At 46.3% G+C, this 18,542-nt stretch overlaps 1 protein-coding gene across 10 annotated transcripts in view; it reads left to right on the top strand.

Annotated features, from left to right (window-relative positions):
- GramD1B (GRAM domain containing 1B) overlaps positions 1-18,542 on the top strand; it is a 111,963-nt gene that overhangs the window by 74,133 nt on the left and 19,288 nt on the right. For 4 of the 10 annotated variants that reach the window (XM_077668593.1, XM_077668598.1, XM_077668592.1 and 1 more), the window contains exons 3-9: positions 5,804-5,989; positions 7,654-7,719; positions 12,790-12,979; positions 13,669-13,839; positions 14,053-14,137; positions 14,865-14,968; positions 17,518-17,694. In XM_077668593.1, coding sequence (XP_077524719.1) covers positions 5,804-5,989; positions 7,654-7,719; positions 12,790-12,979; positions 13,669-13,839; positions 14,053-14,137; positions 14,865-14,968; positions 17,518-17,694 — 979 coding nt within the window. Of the gene's footprint in view, positions 1-3,205; positions 3,356-5,803; positions 5,990-7,653; positions 7,720-12,789; positions 12,980-13,668; positions 13,840-14,052; positions 14,138-14,864; positions 14,969-17,517; positions 17,695-18,542 lie in introns of those variants that run through there. The other 6 variants (XM_077668595.1, XM_077668594.1, XM_077668600.1 and 3 more) reach the window with 5 other exon arrangements.

Below are 18,542 nucleotides of genomic sequence, written 5' to 3'. Positions count from 1 at the left end.
ACACTTTTCTGTTGCTGGAAGGCCGTTAATGAAACTCGATCGTTTTCATAGCTGAACAAGTACGCGCCAACCGAGCACAGTCGACTTTCCCGTCGTATGTCTAGATGCGGATAGATTCTCGATTCAAGAGAAATGCCGCTTCCAACACAGTGCAGCGAAAGGGCCTAGCCACCGCGCTGGCTGAGTGGTTATGGCGCTCGGCTGCTGGCCCGAAAGACACGGGTTCGATCCCGGCCGCGGCGGTAAAATTTCGATGGAGGCGAAATTCTAGAGGCCCGTGTACTGTGCGATGTCAGTGCACGTTAAAGAACCCCAGGTGGTCGAAATTTCCGGAGCCCTTCACTACGGCGTCTCTCATAGCCTGGGTCGCTTTGGGACGTTAAACCCCCATAAACCAAGCCAAACGACGAAGGGGCCACCGTACTTGTACAGGAACTTCTCACATAATCCTCGCTTGCGGATTGGCGTCCAAAGCCAGACAAAGTCTCCGGCAGAGTAAGTCACTGCACGATGACGCAGGTCGTAATATTCTTTCGAACGGCGTTGTGAGGCCAGGGTACGTAAGCGCGCTATACGACGGGCTTCTTCGGCACGGCATAGTATCTGGCCAACGGACGCGTTTTCGTTGGGGGAAAACGGGAATATGGTGTAGAGAAAAACGCGGGGCGTTCTGGCATTGAGCAAATAGAAGGGAGAATAGCCGGTGACCTCATGATTGGCAGCGTTATAGGCGTACGTCACATACGGTAGCACTGCGTCCCAGTTGCGATGATCAGAGGAGGCGTACATGGACAACATGGTTTTCAGAGTGCGGTTGGTGCGCTCGGTGTCCGTTGGACTGCGGGTGGTACGGTGTGGAGTGTCGGTAGTCCGATCCACGAAGCCGGAGCATTTCTTCCACGACATCAGCTGTAAATTGCCTTCCACGATCACTTATTATAACACGAGGTGCGCCATGGCGAAGAATAATAGTGTGTAGGAGAAACGTTGAAACATCGCCAGCCTTTGCGGTAACGAGAGCGGCGGTCTCCACGTATCTGGTGAGATAGTCTACACACACAGTCACCCAGCGGCGTCCTCTAAGACTTTGGGAAAGGACCAAGCAGGTCGATCCCAACCTTTTCAAAAGGGGAAGTGGGTGTTTTGACGGGCTGCAAAGGACCGGCCGGCGTGGTGGTTCGTGCCTTAAATCGTTGGCATTCTTCACATGTTGCAAAGTATACTGCTTGGTGGTCTTATAATCTTGCGGCCAATAAAAACGCTGGCGAATTCGGTGCAGAGTGCGAGAGAAGCCTAGATGTCCAGGTGTGATGTCATTGTGCAAAACTTGCACGCGGAGACTTTTTGGAACGACCAAAAGCAGGGCAGCACCATCGACGGAGTAGTTCTTCTTGAACAAAATGCCATCTTTGACAGTAAATGGCGTTGAATCTGCTCTGCCTTGTGCCACTTCTATAAGGAGTTGCAGTGAGTGGTCGCTACGTTGCTCTCGCCGAAAGGTCGCCATACTGGGGAACGTTGGCGCGAGCGAGGCTAAACACCCTTCGAAACAGTCTTCATCGTTGACTGAGGTCGGCAATGGGTGGCGTGACAAGCAGTCTGCATCAGCGTGATGGCGGCCACCTTTGTACGAGACAGCAAAGGTATACAGCAATGCCCAGCGCGCCAGACGACCAGATGGATCACGATGTCCGAGGAGCCAGCATAGAGAATGATGGTCTGTGACAATCGTGAAGTGGCGTCCGTGTAGGTAGGGTCGGAACTTGTGCACAGCGAACAGAACTCAATAGTCGTCGAGCCAGATGTTCGAACGGGGCGAAAAAAAAATGTTTTGGTGCCACGTGCCTTCGTGGATTCGGTGGGTGGTCATGCACACCTCTGGACTGTGAATGCGCCTGTTCGTCTTCCTTCTGGTATAGTACTCGCGAGATTTGAGAACCATGTGACCTCTACCATTGAAACTATTTCTCGCTGCAGCGGAGCCGAGCGAGCAACGTCTGAATATTGTGCTGCGTTCGAACGCATGGTCAACAAATCGCTCCCTTCTAGTGAACGCCGTACCCTGAAAGACATTTTTGACGAATCATGTCCAAGTATTCGACTTTGCCTCCAACGGATCTGGTAGCCATTTCCCAGCCTCTCGACTATAGCATAAAATTGACACTGGAAACGCATCCCCTATTCGCCAAAAAGCTTAGAGTGTCTCCGGCTGAGCGCAAGATAATTCAAGAACAAGTGGACGACATGCTGCAGAAAGGAGTCATCCAAGAGTCTTCCAGTCCGTGGGCCGCACCTGTGATCCTAGTCCGGAAAAAAGACAATTCTGCGTTGACTACAGTCGTTTAAATGCGCCAACCAAGAAAGACGTGTACCCAGCACCTCCACCTAATGTAGCTGAAATGGCTTAAGTACAGGTGGGAGGTTTACGGGTGAAAGCTGGTCGCTGACGGCCCAGAGCCCAGATCAGTCGGCGCGCGCCTCTCTCTTCTTCCTCCATCTATTCGGCGTAAATATATATATATATATATATATATATATAGTTGCGCTTCTGTCACAGTACTCACGGTATAGTTCAGTTCAGCGGCTAATGCTTAATTGATGCAGCTTTACTGCAAACGCCGCGATCCGTCTCAGACATATCTCTGGCGTTCTTTGATGGCGGCCTTTTTAACTGACTCTCTGGTTTGCCCTAGACACTGCTTGGTAGGGGAAAAAAATCGAGAGATAAACTGGAAACATGAGCGTTTCTTCCCGTCGGAATGGCCACTATACGGCGCGATAGGAGTTTCCAGACCCAAGTGTTGCGCGATAGAGGGGTCGTTTGCTGAGAACGCGCGCCGCGTAGAGCACCACTTGAAGTACGCCGAGCAGTAAGCGCGCGCGGGTTTCGAAAGCCCGCGGAGGAGCTGGTTTTTATCGGCGATTATCGATAGGAATAGCTTGCTAAGCCGCTGAGGACGCACTGAGAGGACCCTTTGAGGCCGCCGTATTTCTTCGCTGGCCGCATTTTGCCATTGAACAGCGAAGGATGTTGTGCTGACGTTTTCGCTGCGTGTTACATGAGCGGGTAAACGCATGGATGCTCGCCGACGGCGCGACTCCTTTGTCGGGCGGTGATCTCCACTTTCTCGTTGCAAGTGGCCGACATGTGTCCGTATGCGGATTGTGCAGTGGCCCGACGAGCTGCGTTCGGGGCTGAGCGCGGCTTATTGTCGCGTACAACTTGTGCCGTGTGATCCTATAGACAACACCTACACCTCACTATGCCCAGCACCGTGTCGTTTTGGTGTCGTCCTACTATGCTGCATCGACAGTGGAGTAAAAGTAGTCATACATCTGCCGATTCTGGCATCAGGTAAGCAAGGGTGCGACTATATCTTGACTACATATACATTGGCGGCATATTTTGTGACTGCAGCGCGGGATTAAATTTTCTGATTCGTTCGAGTGTCGCGACTATGACGCTCTTGTGCCTACGCAAGTCGTCGCGTTTACGGTGCAGACATTTTTCTTTCTTCGGATGTCTTTTTGTGAATGTCGCTGATTGTGTTCTTGTCTTCGTGTCCTCTGCGTCGAGCGCGCAGCTGTACCGTGCTGTGTATGTGTCGTGCATATGCGTTCGTCCGCAGCATTGCTGACGGCCCGCTTCGATCATCCCTTAATCCTGGTCACGTTTCGGGACAGCAGGGGAAGAAAAAACCATGGCTGGTCGCGCGCGCGCCTAGCACGCTAATGCCGCGGCTGCGTTCCGTCAGTTACAGTGCAGCGCTGTTCCGTGTACACGTGTACGCGCCCTCATTTTGATGACCCACGCCGCAAGTTGCACGTTAGGCTGGGGCAGTGTTTCAAGTCCCGCGTATACACTGTGTCCCAGCTAACTTTAGCCAAGGTTAAAAAATATGCCGCGGCACTCTAAGACGACGCGACCAAATGCATGTTGCTGGCTATTCTATGAAACAACTCACTTGTTTGTATTGTGCTTAATTGCATAATTAATCGAGATTAATTAAACGACTTCGCAGGCAATGAAGATAGGCGAAAAAGTCCAATCAGAAAGCTGTAGAGCGGTCCGCGAAACGTCCAACTGAACAGTTTCTAACTTTCCATCTATTACGTATCGGCTTTTTTTTTTTTCGCGTTCTGCAGATTCCCGCGAATTACAAAAAAAAATACCAAGTGAAATGTTCACTAACGCGCTGCGATTGCAGTGCTCTCAAACGTTCCGCGTAGGAACGAACAGATCATTTAGTCCGGTGTGCTTCTTAAAAGGTGACAGGGCTACGACGCAGGCGTTGGCTGTGCGATTTAGGCGAGCTCAGGCAATAAGGTCTGTGTCTGCCTGTCGATATCACGCGCCGCAAGGGAAGCACACCGCTGGCCTATATGGCACAGCCAGCTGCTGCATCGCTGCACTGTCACCGTTTAAGCGGCAGCACACCGGGCTAAATGTTCTGTTCGTTCCTACACCGAACGTTTGAGAGCACTGCAATCGCGGCGCGCAGGTGGGCATCTCACGTGGTTTTTTTTTTTTGTATTTCGCGGGCATCTGCAGAAAGCGAAAAAGAGCCGATACGATACGTAATAGATGGAAATTTAGAAACTGTTCAGTTGGGCGTTTCGCCGACAGTTCTACGACTTTCTCCTTGGACTTTTTCGTCTATCTTCGTTGCTTGCGAAGTTAGTTAATTAATCTTAACTAATTATGCAATTATAATAATAATAATAATTGGTTTTGGGGGAAAGGAAATGGCGCAGTATCTGTCTCATATATCTTTGGACACCTGAACCGCGCCGTAAGGGAAGAGATAAAGGAGGGAGTGAAAGAAGAAAGGAAGAATAGGTGCCGTAGTGGAGGGCTCCGGAATAATTTCGACCACCTGGGGATCTTTAACGTGCACTGACATCGCACAGCGCACGGGCGCCTTAGCGTTTTTCCTCCATAAAAATGCAGCCGCCGCGGTCGGGTTCGAACCCGGGAACTATTATGCAATTAAGCACAATACAAAAAATAGTGTGAGTTGCTCCATACAACAGCCAGAAACACACATTTGGTGGCGTCGTCTTAAGAGTGCCTCGGCTTATTTTAAAACCTTGACTAAAGTTAGCTGGGACACCCCGTATATGCGTCACCTCAATGCGTTACCCATTGCATCAGTTATATTTGCGTCATCCGCACCCTCATGACCTCTTACCCCCTCCGGTTTTCTGTAACGCCTTACCCTCTTCCCTCTTCTACCACCACACGCTTCATGCAACTTCAAGCCTTTTGTAATGCTTAATTGCACATATTGTCGCGCAGAATAACCCCACTGCTGGTGTCCTAGACCATTTGTTATAAACTAGTCCGGAGGTATCCGCCTCAGCAGCAAGATACAGAGAGATACTGCACTTGGCAATGTAAAACTAAGTGCAGCGGAATCTCGGTATCTCGCGCAACTTGAACTTTCGGTTAATACGAACTGAAGCTTTGGTCCCGCGCCAGCATCACGGGTATTCGGGAATGCCCAATCAAGTTGCCGAATTCACAGTCCGAACAAATTTTCGGTCTCCGGATCGAGGCTACGACTGTACGACAGAAAGATCCCATCTTAAAATTGTGGCCTACGCGAGGCATCAGAAGGGCCTTCCTGACCCCTAAAACGCTGCACGGAACTGATGGGGAAGGAGCGCATCCTGTTATGGGGAGCGATGGGCTCGCACCGAAAGAAAAAAGAAAGAAAAAAAGGGGGGGGGGGGTGCGAGGGAATATAGGAACACGCAGTTGACGCGGGGTCGTCTGCGCACTTTCACGAACCCATCGTAGCCCCTCGCCGGCGGCCGAGGCGGACCGGCTGCGCCCGAGACCTGCAGCCACGCCGCCGACCGCGACGCCAGCGACGCCAGCTACGGCCGCCACCATGGCAGCCACAGCGGCGACGTCGGCTGAGCCGGACACGGCGACGAGCGGCGGCGTCGAATCCACCAGCCAGCGCACGCGCCGCCGCAAGAAGTGAGTGCAGCCAGCCAGCCCCCCCTCCCCCCACTCCGCCGCGCACTAGTGGCGTTTTACGCCCTATTGTCAGCTTGAGAGTTATGGGCAGAAGTTTTGATATGTTTAGAGGAATCGAGAGAGATCAAGAGATTGCTGTGCCCAGTCGTTAAGCTCTATGCTGCTGCATTCTTGGCTCTGTACATGTTCTGGAACATCTGCTTCAGAGTAGTCTTTAACCATTCTACTCCTCTTGGTCTGAGTAAAATGTGCTCTCATTTCGTGCATGAACACAATATATAATCCTCTTGTGCAGTAGCTTGGGCTTGTTAGTATGGCATGGTGCAAAAATGTGTAGCACACCAAAAGACGTGGACAACGAAGAAAGAGAGCAGAAGCATGAGTGCTTGTGTTTCCTGTCGTTCTTCGCTCTCCTCGTCTTGGGGTTCGGTACATATTTTCATGTCATATTAATGGTCATTTATTGAGAGCGGGTCTTTTGTGCAGTGGCTATGTGTGAGCAGTGCAGGCGTCCAAGTTATTGCATTATGAGTGGAGTGAGTCAGGCATAATTATGCACCTATCCCCTGTGCCTGAATTTCTCCAACTGTTTTGTTGTCTTAATGGTCTGTGTGTGCTTATTTTGTGTTGACGTTGTACATGTTGCTGGTGTTTATTGCACTGTTACTGGTCTTGCGTGTGTTGAATAGCTGTACGATGTGCTCGTTGTGTGCATTTCTTGCAGAGCAGTGAAAGAGGCTCATCATAATTATGCACATTTTTCCAGAATTGTGTCATTCACCTCATTTGTGCTTTTCCCTGACTTAGCTACATCTATAGCTTGCATAGAGTAGTTTTTTCTTTGTAATCGGAAGGCTGGTTTTATTTAAGTATCAGTCCTTGTAGAGAAAAGTTTAGTAAAAAATTTTTCCCTCCTAGTCTCACGTATTTATAATGTTTACTTATAGTTGTGCATCTCGCAAGGATGTAAGATATATACTTGCTGCATGTACGCTGTCTGCAAAAATTTCTGCATATTTCTAGTAATTATTGTTTGAATGAGGCATATTTGCTTCAGGATTGATCTAAAGGACGTGATGAACAGCTTTTTTTTTTGTTCAGGCAGTGGGTAACATGGACACAAAAGTTTCCCACCATTGTCGTGAAATGATGGGGCATGCATTCTCATATTGCTCGTATGTTTGCCTACAGTGCATAACGCAGTGCATGGCAAGCAAATATAGGGCAGGCACGAAGGTGTAGAGTTGGCTCATACTGTCATACATTACTGTTGCTGCAATCAGCGAGGTCTTTTCAATGTGGGCAGTTTTGAGACTGCCGTTTCTGCCAACTCCGTGAAGTTAGTCAAGGTAGATATTTCCTCTCAGTGCATCCTGAAGGAAGCACTCTGCAGGCTTTTTATAGCAAGCAGTCGGGGACAGAGTTATGTAGCTGCATTGTGCCATAGAATGAAGTACACTTTCTCAGCATCTGAGGCTTTGGCATGGATGATGAAGACATGCCACTAGTGAAAAAACCTTGGCTTCTTTTTGGGACAACATGCGACCTCAAGGAAGAACGCTTTTCTGCCGCTAATTCCACTCCAGTTTAACTACTCCATAATTCCACTCTCAGTTTGCCAGTGCGGATGAGCTTTGCATGCTTGACGTGTGCACCGCCCGCAGGAGGAAGCCTGAGGGCTCGCCAACTCTCCAGGTTACCCAGCACAACCGTCACAGCGATACCGTCAGGTGGGTAGTGGTCGTGATCAGGAATCTCAAGTCATGCTCGAGCAGTCTTTTGGTGCTTTGTTGACATGCTTGCAAGGAGAGCTTTGCGATCCCTGCTACATATGTTATTGTGCCATATTCAGCCTTCATGTGGTGCCATTGTTCGGCTCATCCATCACGTGTGTGTGTCGCTTGCAGCAGCAGCTTTACACCTTGTTCTGCTGAAACGTGCTCAGTTTTGCATGCTTAAGCATGCAGTGTATCATTATGTGTGCATGGTTTTGCTGCTTTGCATCCTGATTTTGTTGCCTGTGTTGTCTTGTCTTTTTTTTTCCTTCTTTAAACTGCTATTGACACCCTTGAACAACACTTCAACAAACAGTCACCTAATAGGCTTGTATTATCCATACAAAAATTTATGGTCACCGTGACGAGCATCTTGGAATCAATAATTAGCCCTCCGAGTGCTATGATGTTAAAAACACTGGCATACTTCTGAAGGTTTTCATGCTGGCAGCAGTTGTTCCACTCAAGTGAAACTGCAGATATTTGGATGCATTCCTGTGGAGATGGGCTGCTTGCTGTGAGGCACTGCACAACTGCATATCACATAAGAACTGGCCACTGTATATGACATGTTCAGTGTGGCTCCTTCTCTTGGGTTGGACATATGGAAAAAAAACTTGTTTGGTATATTCTACAGAACCTTCAGAGATAAGGATGATTCCGGGAAGTGGGTTGGCATCTGCTTTAACGGCTTTTGGTCACATTTTGGAGGTCATTTTCCTTGTACAGTAGACACTCATTAATTCAAATTTTAAGGGACCAGATTTTTTGTTTGAATTATCAGAAATAGTCCTTAATGTGATCTAAGGCTCATTTGCATTTGCTTTATGGACATGTCTATGCATACAAACTCTGTTTTCGAACCATTTTTACATGAAAACGTAGCTAAAAGCATTATCAGAACATAAAATATGGGCTAAATGCACTGATATGTTTACTAAACTGGCAATTTAGAACTCGTGTGATTGAAAAAAAATATCAATAATGCGCTGGTTCACCAGTTTAGTCAAACCACAAATGAAATTGAAATTGGTTTGGGGGAAAGGAAGCGCGAGCAGTATCTGTCTCACATATCAGTGGACAGGACAGGACACCTGAACTGCGCCACAACGGAAGGGATAAAGGAGGGAGAACTAAAAGAAGGAAGAAAGAGGTGCCATAGTGGAGGGCTCCTGAGTAATTTCGACCACCTGGGGATCTACCCACTGACATCGCACATCACAGGGGCGCCTTTGCGTTTCGCCTCCATCGAAATGTGGCCACCGCGGTCGAGTTCGAACCCGGGTACTCTGGCAGAGTAGCCGAGCGCCCTATCCACTGAGCCACCGCGGTGGCGGATGGGAAGAATGCCGTCGACGCGCGAATCAGTGTTCGCCACGGCGCGCAGCCGGACTTGGCTGGCTGTTACATGGCCGATAGCCGCTATCGTCGCCGGCTGATAGCGAAGCTCAAAAAACGAAACTATGCCCCCCCCTTTTTGGTCTGCGTCCTAGTTAACCGATTGGAGGGACCGAATTTTCAGCTCGTGTGGCGCCGCAAGCCTGACATTCCCAAATAGGCCTGGGATACAAATTCGAATTAAGCGGTTTTAAAACGCATAGAAAATAAGCCAGCTAACAAATATTTCAAAGTTTGTTTAAATTAACAGCGAGTCTACTGTAATATCCTCATTCGAGGAGAAAGTTTCGACGCTGCTTTGTGCTAGTGTTTCATGCTTATTGGTCCTGCTGCGGCTGTTGTTACTACTGCGTACCATTAGTAAAAGTGTTTTCATTAAAGAGGTGGTGGAATTCCTTGGGACATAAATGGAATATTTTTGGGCTACAGGTGCCATGTGGCATACGATATTGCATTTAAATGTGAGCATTTACATATTCTCTGCTGTTCTAAATTGATAGCTTAATGCACAAATTGAATGGGTTATTAACAGGAGAAAAAAAACTTTACCTGTACATACTCGCATAATTTAAGCACTTTTTTTAAAATTAAGGCTTCAGAAAGGGGGTGTGCAAATTATGCAAAATTTTTGCGAATACATCCTAAAAGAAACCCTACAAAGGTCATAACGAGCAATATATACTGTATATTGCCAAAGCTGACTCCAAAAATAGTCATACCCCCTTCCGCCCTGCCCCACGTTATGTGGTTCCCTGCGCGATGGCATGACGGTGTGTGCACAACTCAAAGCAATAAATGCCCAACGATGCAGTCGCGAAGCCAGCAGTCAGAGGCAAATGGAAATAACAGGTAATAAAACGGCACCCTTGCATGAGACCCGGCCAACCCGGCTGACTAGCAGCAAACCGAACAGCAAACGGTTCGGCAGTTTCGTATTCCGGTGCATGCGCAACAGTTCGTCCCGTGTGGTAAGGGAAGGGATAAAGGAGGGACTGAGAGAAAAAAAAGGAAGAAAGAGGTGCCGTAGTGGATGGCTCCAGCATAATTTCGACCACCTGGGGATCTTTAACAAGCACTGACATCGCTTATCACACGAATGCCTTTTGCATTTTGCATGCACTTTCGGAAAGCTTGCAGGCAGAGCAACACCTCTAGTGTGTGTAACTCATCGAAATAGTCAAAATTTGTTTACCATCCGCGTACTGACTGAGGTCAAGAAATTTTCAGTAGTGACTTGTTTGAATGATTATAGTGCACCTTTAAGTGCTGAAGTGTAAAGATGTTTGTCAAGCATAGCAACACACTGCTGTTTCAATAAGATTCTCCACTGATGACACAAGTTTGTAGCATGCAAGCCTCATTTTGTGGTACAGAAATGGCTACCTTGTGTTTTATTTTTTATTTAATTTTGTGTTGCTGCATGGAGTATTACTAATCTCACATTGTGTGTTCGTTTTATGTACACTTCCAGTAGTTTTCATCGATCTTATTTCCTGAATCAGTTCTTGTTTCTTTAGCCGGTTATGTGTAATTCAGGTGACCAAATAGTGATTGTTATTTCAGTTTACCAGTACAAACTTGTGAATTCTTGGAACTTTTGCACCTGTTTCTACCACTTTTAGGTGTGATGTCAAATCACTGAATTAAGTCTGTTGGAAGGCATTGCTGCTGAATGAATTTTTGTGAAGAGAAGCATTGTGCAGCCTTGACAGAGTGCGGCCATTATGCACCATACTTGTGGCAATCCAAAAGGAAGTTAAAACAGAGGTGCACATGTAGGTCTCCTTTGTTTGTGCCTTATTTTTGGCAGGCGTCATAGAGAAAACCTGCTGCTGTTTTGGATTTCATGAGCGATGCTCACAAATGTAACCAGCAAGTTATGTGAGGAAGAAAAGTTTAAACTTTGATGTCTGTTTTTTACTTGATTCAGGGCAGAATTAAGGAAAGGCTAGAATCAAATACTCAAAAATGAGAAGGCAGTGTTGCACTGCAGTTAGTATGCACAGTCTGGTCATACTTGAAAAAAGAACAGCACATTGGACTGTGCCAAGCTTTCGTGCTTGCGAAGAAAGATGAAAGGCTGATGGTTAGAGGTTAAAGGACTATAGACAGCTAATTTTATTGCATCTTTTCTTCTGTCAAAGGATGCGTTAGACTTTAGAATACATGGATTACTGGGTGGTATTTTACTACAACAACTAAACAATTTATAACTGGATTTCTTCTCTCGTGCTGTTTGGTTTGTTTCATCGACTGAACGACCACTGGGACGTCAAGTTGATGTTTTGGTCACGTGATCCACTAGAAAAGCAGTAGTATAATTGTTGATATGCAGTTTTAATTCACACATTTAATCCAGCCTCTTTAAAGACCTGGAATGACAGAAAGTGACCTGTCTGCAATTATATTAGTTTTTCTAGCGGATCGCGTGGCCAAAACATCAACTTGAAGTCACAGTTGTTGTTCGGTCGATGAAACGGAAACCAAAACAGCATCAGTAAGAAATTCAGTGTCAATTATTTAGTGGCCATACACGAATACCATAGGGTGCTCCATGTATGGGAATGTACGCCTAATGCATCGCTTGAAAGAAGAAAGCACGCAAGCAAAAATTTGGTGTCTATAGTCCTTTAAAGGATGAGTGTGTGGCCTATGATAGTATGAGTGCTACATGATACTGTAAAGAATAGCCACTGCAGGTGTTGACGAATTTTATTGTGCTCCCAGACTTTGTGTATGGTTTCCGAAACTCTCACGACATCCTCACCACTTCATTCCTACGCTTAGGTATGCATCAACTTCCATTCCAGTGTAAAAACCCTGGCCGCATTGCAGATTTTAAGCGTTTTTTACCAGCACTTTGCATCTGTGCTGAAGCTTGTTTTGGTAGGTTGAGGTTTCTGTTTCCGCAGGCAAATGTGCAGAAAAATAGAGGGAAGTGGTGAAGTGGCCATAAGGCAACTCGATAGCTAGTGAGGTAGCTCATCATTCACGAGCATGCAGTAACAAAGGAGTGCATGCTAATTAGTCTAAAATGTGGAATTCTGTGTTTTAGAAAATAATATGTATGCTTTGGTCCAAAAATTTGAAGACTTAACACTGTCAAATCCACTATTTGGGTCAAGTGGACTGCGGAGGATTAGCCAGAAGCTACAAGACTCCGACAGCAACTGCTGCTGAAGTCTGTGTGCACTGTGTATGGGTAGCTCCAATATGAATGGGGATAATAAATTTGCACATGAGAACAAATTATGTTGTTGCTTTACACCAAAATTGAAAATATCTAATCAGTATTATCCATGCACAGGAAAGCTATTTAAAACAGAGAAAAATGTGTATGCTTTCATTCATACTTGTGGATAAAGCATAATCACTGCTCAGGTGTGTACAATGCATTTCCTTTTTGTATTGGAGCTACCTGTACATCTGTTCAGCTTCTAAAAAATGAGAACAAAAGGTGGCCATACTTTGAAGCAGAGCTTCACAGCTCATATCATGAATAAATTGTCTTATCCACCCATGACATCAAGCTGCCCTTTCATCATTAAAATCAGATCAGCATCATCATCATCATCAAAGTGGTGCAACAAGTAGTGTGGGTGTCTTAATTGAACTTGCACTTCGCAGGTGTCCATCACCATCAAGCCCGAGCCAAAGTCCACAGTTGGGTGCTCGGAGTCCATGCTGTGAGGCAGACCGCACCACCACTTCCTCCTCTGGGCCAGCATCACTTGAAGCCTCAACCGAGAATGCAACAGCCGTGGGCGACAGCCAGGGCTCTCTGGACCGGGCCTCAGACTCATCCCGTTCTTCACAGGTAGCTTCTTGTTTAAAGCTTTGGAGAAAAAAAAAGCTTTAAATTTCTGTTGTGTTGTGGAGGTGAAGTGAACAGGTGATAGCGCCTTAACCTGGTGCTTCCCTGATGATCCATTTTGATATTCTTCAACTTAACTATTTCAGAATGTTTGAACTGTTCTTTCGCCACCTGTTGTGTGGCACTATTTTGACACTTATGCTTGCTAGATTGCACATGACACAATATCTCATTACAGATAAGCACTTCCTAGGGTGGGAGCTGTAATAAGATTAGGCAAATGACAGCAAAGGAAGAGGAGGAAATGGACGTGGTCAAGGCATGTAGTTCAGAGAACAGATTGCCGAATGGTCCCTTGTTATAGCGCAGTGGATTCCAAGAGAAGCTAAATATAGCAGGGGCAACAGAGAGTCATGTTGGTGGATGAGATTACGAAGTTTGCAGCTGTTGGATGTAACTGGGATGATGATTCTGCCTGCCCATCGCCAAGTGGCAGTGGGCTGCCTCTTACAGGGCATCGCATGCTTGTAGCTGCTGTATGAAAGACACCAGAATTCTTTGCTGTTTTTCTCTCATCAAGGTCTGGCTTCAGGGATCAAAAGGGTTGGATCAACCTCATGGCATAGAAGTGCGAGCCCGCTGCACCAGTATAGCTTGCTGAATGCTCCATGTCTGGTACATGTACTCTGCAGCCCCTGGCACCTCCTTCACTGCTCAGCTGCCCATCGGAGTCGGGCATGTCACCACGGCCCAGTCCCGAGGGCACGCGTGATCCCCTGAGCCGCAGCCTCGAGAAGTCTGGGGAGAGCAAATCGTCCAACAAGCTGCTCGAGAAAAAGAAAAAAACCTCCTCCTGGTACAATGTGAGTGTTTTTCTCATCTCACATGTGCTCTTTTGCACTCATTGTGTTATAAACACTACATAGTGAGACCACATGCACTACAACCAACACTGCCTCACCATTGGGAATTTTCTGGCAGCTGTGTGAAAGCTATAGCCAGAGGAGCTGATAAATCTGCTGTGTTTTTTGCTCTGTGGTGTATTTTCGTGATATTTTTTGGGGCTGACACTGCAGATGCTGAATCCGACATACAAGTCACGAAGTGAAGACTTCAAGCGGCTCTTCAAGGACTTGCCGGAGACAGAGCGACTCATTGTTGGTATGCTTCACTTGGTTGAACTTGCATGAATTTGTTCTTCCTACCTTATTTGAAGTTTAAGGTTATCTTAAAGGCTCACTTATGCACAGAGAAGTTAGTGTTAGGACCATTGGTACGAAGTTTAACCCATGATGAGTTGTCAGGGTTTTGGCCCTGATATGGAAGAGATAAAGGCCACCTTAATTCCTTCTTCACATAAAACAGGAGAGTAAGCATCACAATGTGAAGACCTTCCTTAATATTGACCGCTGTGGTTGTTTGTAGTATTCTTAAGCCTCCAACTTTCAGCAAAGATTGCATAATGCAAGCCATGTTGATTTATATAAAGAGTGCACAACTTGGCTGCAATATTAGGCATTTATCGGTGCCAAATTAAATGCAGACAAAATAACTAACGCGTACACAAGAGCGTAGAAATATTAGCTGTCAGATAGAAATACAGGCGTCCGTTAACACTTTCATTTAGTGTTCTTCACTGCATAGAAGTGGAAAACCAAGTTCAGCTATTATCAGTATCTATCAGCAGGAGTCTTCTCGTTTTGTTCTTCCCACTTCTCTTGCCTCGTTTTTGTTTAATGCTGACAATACATGGACAGGTGACCTTACACATTTGTGCAGAGATAAAGGTGCATTCTGGCTCAGCATGGTTGCTCTAGTTTTTCTTGCAAACTAATTGTTGAAAAGGAGAATGAAAACAGTGCTCAGTGAGTTCTGCTTTTTCGTGCAGACTACTCATGTGCCCTGCAGAGGGATATACTCGTTCACGGGCGTCTCTATGTGACTCAAAACTTCATCTGCTTCTACGCCAACATCTTTCGCTGGGAGACCAACGTGAGTCATGACCTGTTCTTGTGCCTCCAACTGTGCAGGTTGGGTTCAGGCATAGTTGTGGCTTTCGCACATAACAAACATTCCGAAGCCTTATTGCATCCTGTAATTTGTCAAAGAGCTGGTGCAGTGCATGGCAATATTATTATCAGCATTTATTTACCGTTAAAGGCCCTTGGCTTAGGGCATTACATAAGGGGGGAGCAGATGAGTTCTTATCCTAGATGAGTTCTTAGAGTTTTTTGCAGCCGGTGCATTTATTGGTAGTAACCAGTTTGAGTAGGGGCTTTTATTTTATTTGTACAGTTCTAAAACAATTTGTTTCTTTGGGCACTATTATTGCTCACATTGAAGACATATTTATTGCTCTAAATGACTTCATTTTTTGAAAGCCGCCGCGGTGGCCGAGTGGTTATGGCGCTCGGCTGCTGGCCCGAAAGACGCGGGTTCGATCCCGGCCGCGGCGGTCAAATTTCGATGGAAGTGAAATTCTAGAGGCCCGTGTACTGTACGATGTCAGTGCACGTTAAAGAACCCCAGGTGGTCGAAATTTCCGGAGCCCTTCACTACGGCGTCTCTCATAGCCTGAGTCGCTTTGGGACGTTAAACCCCCATAAAACCATAAAACCAAACCATTTTTTGTGAAGGCCCAATTTTTGTGTTTTTTGCCAACGTTCATTGGATGGGTTTTCTTCCCGAACAGAATGTGCTATCATTTCTGAAAATGGTTCGCTTCACTTTCTGCATGCATGGCTCATTTGTTGATGCCAAAATGAATAAAGCATTTAAAAGGTGATCTTCCTGACTGCCCCAGTCCCTGTTCATTCTTTTTTTTTTCTTTGTATCTTTCTCAAGCCTCCTCTCCCCTCCACGAAACATCCGGAACCTATAGTGGCAAAAACAAGCCACAAGAGCTTGATTGCTTTTGCATCTCCATATGACCATTTCTGTAGTAGACGTGTGGTCGGGGAGGTTCGCAATCAAAAGAGATGCCTAATGCCTGACTGAGACTGTGGAATAGGCAGGCATTTGGATCACTTCCAAAAAAGCTCCTCTTTCAGGAACAGTGAGCATTATTGCATTTTCTCTTCATCTATTGCTATGATGTGTGCCCAAGAGTGGGCACAATGCATGGCACTGAGCTGCATCCTTGCTTTTGGAGCAGCCAAAATGTTGCAGAACTGCGGGGAAGAGGGGAGCACTGGTGGTGCCTGCTACATCTTCCTCACAAAATTTAGTGCTTGTGAAATATCCTGAAACTGTAAGTTTAGAATTCAAGAAATATTGAGCTCACGAAAAACAAGTCATTAAGAGTATGTCCCAACTATCACGGGTGAATTGGCAGCGACAGTAGTTGGATAATAATTGGGCCTTCACTTACATTTCAGACTGCTGTTTTAGTGTAAGTAAATGTTCTTGTCTATCTAGCTTTATAATTTATGGGGGTTTAACATCCCAAAGCGACTCAGGCTATGAGAGACGCCATAGTGAAGAGCTCCGGAAATATCGACCACCTGGGGTTCTTTAACGTGCACTGACATCGCACAGTACACGGGCCTCTAGAATTTCGCCTTCATCAAAATTCGACCGCCGCGACTGGGATCGAACCCACGTCTTTTAGGCCAGCAGCCAAGCGCCATAACCACTGAGCCACCGCGGTGGCTCTATCTAGCTTTAATACCGCACTGAGGCATTCATAGATAGTTTCGTCTGTGCATTTTGGTTTTCATAAGCATCACAACCCATTTTATCTGGTGCGAAGCACATGTTATTATAGATTGATACAGCCGCTGCGATCAGCACTTTATTACCGGCTTGCAAAATTTCTCAGAGAACCTGCACACAAGCTGACTGCTTGTGCAACACCAATTTCTTTTTTGCCACCTGCTGTGGTATGAGCGCAAGCAGCGAGGTCTGTAAAATTAACACCAGTGCCATGTCAGACAATTTAATAAAGGTCATCTGTTACATGACTAGTTCATTGTGGTAGAGGACTGCACTTAGAGCTCATTGAGAGTGCTGGACGACAAGTTTCACGAAGAACCACAAGTAATAGGGGACATTCCTCCTGCATCCTGTATTGTTTGAATGCATGCGCTGTGTGAGCATTATGAAATTTTACTGTAGTTGCTTATGTAGTACAGTTGTGAACAAATTAAATGCGATAACATGAGCACGTTGCCTTCGAGGTATTCAGCACTGTGGTGAAACATTTGCACTTTGAGTCTTAAAAAACATATGAGTAGCACAAGCACTTCCACAGCCTTTATTTGAAAGCTCCTTTTTTGTTTATAACATCCTAATTGGCGTCACTAAGTGCTCGGTTCAGTTGAGGCTGCATGCTGAGTATCGCGTTTCGTGCTTTGGTGACAGTACACTGTTCAGAGTCAGTGGCCTTTTAATTCAATACCTGCCTATTTGCTCTTTTTCCTTAGTTTTCTTACTACTGTAGTTTCGCGCGGTAATTTTAATGCTTATGTGTGCGCATGTTCTTTCAGCCTCTATGGCATCCTGTATTGAAACTGCATAATGGTGTTTCCTGCTGAATGTAGGTGGTGATCCGGTGTCGAGACGTCACCAGCATGACCAAGGAGAAAACCGCCCGCGTGATCCCCAATGCAGTCCAGGTCTGCACGGACCACGAGAAGCACTTCTTTACATCGTTTGGGGCACGCGACAAGACGTACCTGATGCTGTTTCGGATCTGGCAGAATGCTCTCATGGAGCAGGTGAGACAGCACTAAATGCAGTGCCCCTTTTAGGGTTGTGCTGGGTGCGAGGAAGAAAAGCTAGTGTTGTCTGCCTGCAGCCCCGCATGCTTTGTCAGGGCTACCCAAACTGTGTTCTACGAACTTTTTTTTTCTTTTTTCTGAGGAGTTCATCAAGCATTCAAATCCAATTGTACACCTGCCACCACCTCCTGTACCTCACACCCTTAATTTGTGGAAACACTCCACGGTGTAATAGAATACTTCCCTTATGGCTATACTACAATGCGGTTAAATTATAGTTTGTGGGGTTTAATGTCGTGAAGCTGCACATGGGCTGCGAGGGACTCCATAGAGGAGGGCTCCAAATTAATTTTGATCACCTGCAGCTCAGAACTTGCACTGACATCACACAGCACACATGTGCTCTTGCATTTCGCCTCCACCAAAACGTGGCCACTGTGGCGGCGGTCTGATCCTATGACCTTGGGCTCAGCAGCTGAACGCCTTATACCCGTGTTACACGGGCGTTTTCAATGGCAGTTCAGTTGAACTGAACGGCAGTTAGCGGTGTTACACGGCAGTGCTAATTGCCGTTCGACTGAGATCGGGGATCTCGGTTGAACGGCCAACTGACAAGATGGCGACCTACGGACTGAAAAACTTGCCCTCGTACTGGATTGTCTTGGCTCAGTGTGCTTCGCACCTGCAAATTTCTACCGCAAAGCAAAAAATACACAAAAAGAATTGTCACTATAGTAAAGAATATATACACTACGATCATTTACAACAAGAAAAAAATGGACACTGCCTTTTTCTTATTTACACTTCGCTCTAGACGCGAGGTCATGTGGTTAGAGTGCTAACTG

This window comes from Amblyomma americanum, chromosome 6 (genome assembly GCF_052857255.1).
Source record: "Amblyomma americanum isolate KBUSLIRL-KWMA chromosome 6, ASM5285725v1, whole genome shotgun sequence".
Lineage (NCBI taxonomy): Eukaryota > Metazoa > Arthropoda > Arachnida > Ixodida > Ixodidae > Amblyomma > Amblyomma americanum.
This window is presented reverse-complemented; position numbering and strand designations above follow the sequence as displayed.